This window comes from Gastrolobium bilobum, unplaced genomic scaffold, assembly GCF_033153095.1.
Source record: "Gastrolobium bilobum isolate Gb01-03AN ecotype WA unplaced genomic scaffold, APGP_CSIRO_Gbil_v1 utg130629, whole genome shotgun sequence".
NCBI classification, from domain to species: Eukaryota; Viridiplantae; Streptophyta; class Magnoliopsida; order Fabales; family Fabaceae; genus Gastrolobium; species Gastrolobium bilobum.
This window is the reverse complement of record NW_026899829.1, coordinates 27,274-28,378: the sequence shown is the minus strand read 5'-3', so window position 1 is coordinate 28,378 and position 1,105 is coordinate 27,274. Positions and strand designations below refer to the sequence as shown.

At 42.9% G+C, this 1,105-nt stretch overlaps 1 protein-coding gene across 1 annotated transcript; it reads left to right on the top strand.

Annotated features, from left to right (window-relative positions):
* Positions 1-426: 426 nt before the first annotated feature.
* On the top strand, positions 427-765 carry LOC133293792 (uncharacterized). The gene has a single exon (XM_061492396.1). The coding sequence runs from the start codon at positions 427-429 to the stop codon at positions 763-765; it is 339 nt and encodes a 112-aa protein (XP_061348380.1).
* Positions 766-1,105: the final 340 nt, after the last annotated feature.

The window sequence follows — 1,105 nt, the reverse complement described above, 5'->3', positions numbered from 1 at the left end:
GTCCCAGGAAAACCAGGAGCGTTGTAATGCTATAAGCTTACGAGATGGAAAAACTCTGCCACCTCCAGATTTAGTAGCACGATCTCGTAAACGCGAACTAGCAAGACAACCTATGGAAGAAGGAGTTGAGGAAGCTACTGACCCTCAACCCCTTGAAGGTCAGACAGAATCAAGGGAGAAGGTCCAGAACGATGATCTCACTGAAGTCACACCAGTTGCCGCAACATCTGGAGCAGATGTTGGAGCAATGAAAGACAATGAACTAGTTTCAGTCCCAACTTATGTTCCACCATGCAAAAAGAGGAGTGAACCAATTGAGCCTCCCAGAGGTTAAAAAAACAACATCAAGATAGGAAGTTTAGCAAGTTTTTAGACTTGTTGAAACAGCTTCACATAAATGTCCCTCTGGTGGAGGCTCTGGAACAAATGCCTTCGTATGCAAAATTTATGAAGGACGTTTTGCCAAAAAAAAGAAGGATTGAGGAATTTGAGACTGTAGCCCTCACTGAAGAATCATGCAAATACCTGACTAAGATTCCTCCCAAACTTAAGGACCCTGGAATATTCACCATCCCGTGTACAGTTGGGAAGAACTACCTTGGTCGAGCACTTTGTGATCTGGGCTCGAGTGTAAATTTAATGCCAGCTTCTATCTTCAAACAGCTTAACATAGGAGCAGCAAGACCAACCGCAGTCACTCTTCAGCTTGCAGACCGATCCATAGTCAAGCCAGAGAAAAAATCGAGAATGTCTTTGTCCAAGTAGACAAGTTCATTCTACCAGCTGACTTCATCATCTTGGATTTTGAAGCAGACCAAGAAGTTCCAATAATTCCTGGCCACTGGTGATGCTGTCATAAACGTCAGAAAAGGCGAACTATCCATGAGTGTAAATGGAGAGGAGGTGAAGTTCAATGTCATGAAAGCAATGAAGTTTGATGAAGATAGCACTGAGGAATGCTCTAGCATTTCAACTCTTGACTTGATCATAAAAGAAGAACAACAGGAGCAGTTGCAGTCAGAAATAGGCATGAAGGACTTTGATGAATTGGAGGAATACCTTGCGTCCATTAATTCCATTCATACTGAGGACAAGAAAGAAAGGA

Bases quoted from the DNA above. Each gene is read 5' to 3' on its own strand.
- LOC133293792 (XM_061492396.1), top strand. From the start codon at position 427: ATGCCTTCGTATGCAAAATTTATGAAGGACGTTTTGCCAAAAAAAAGA.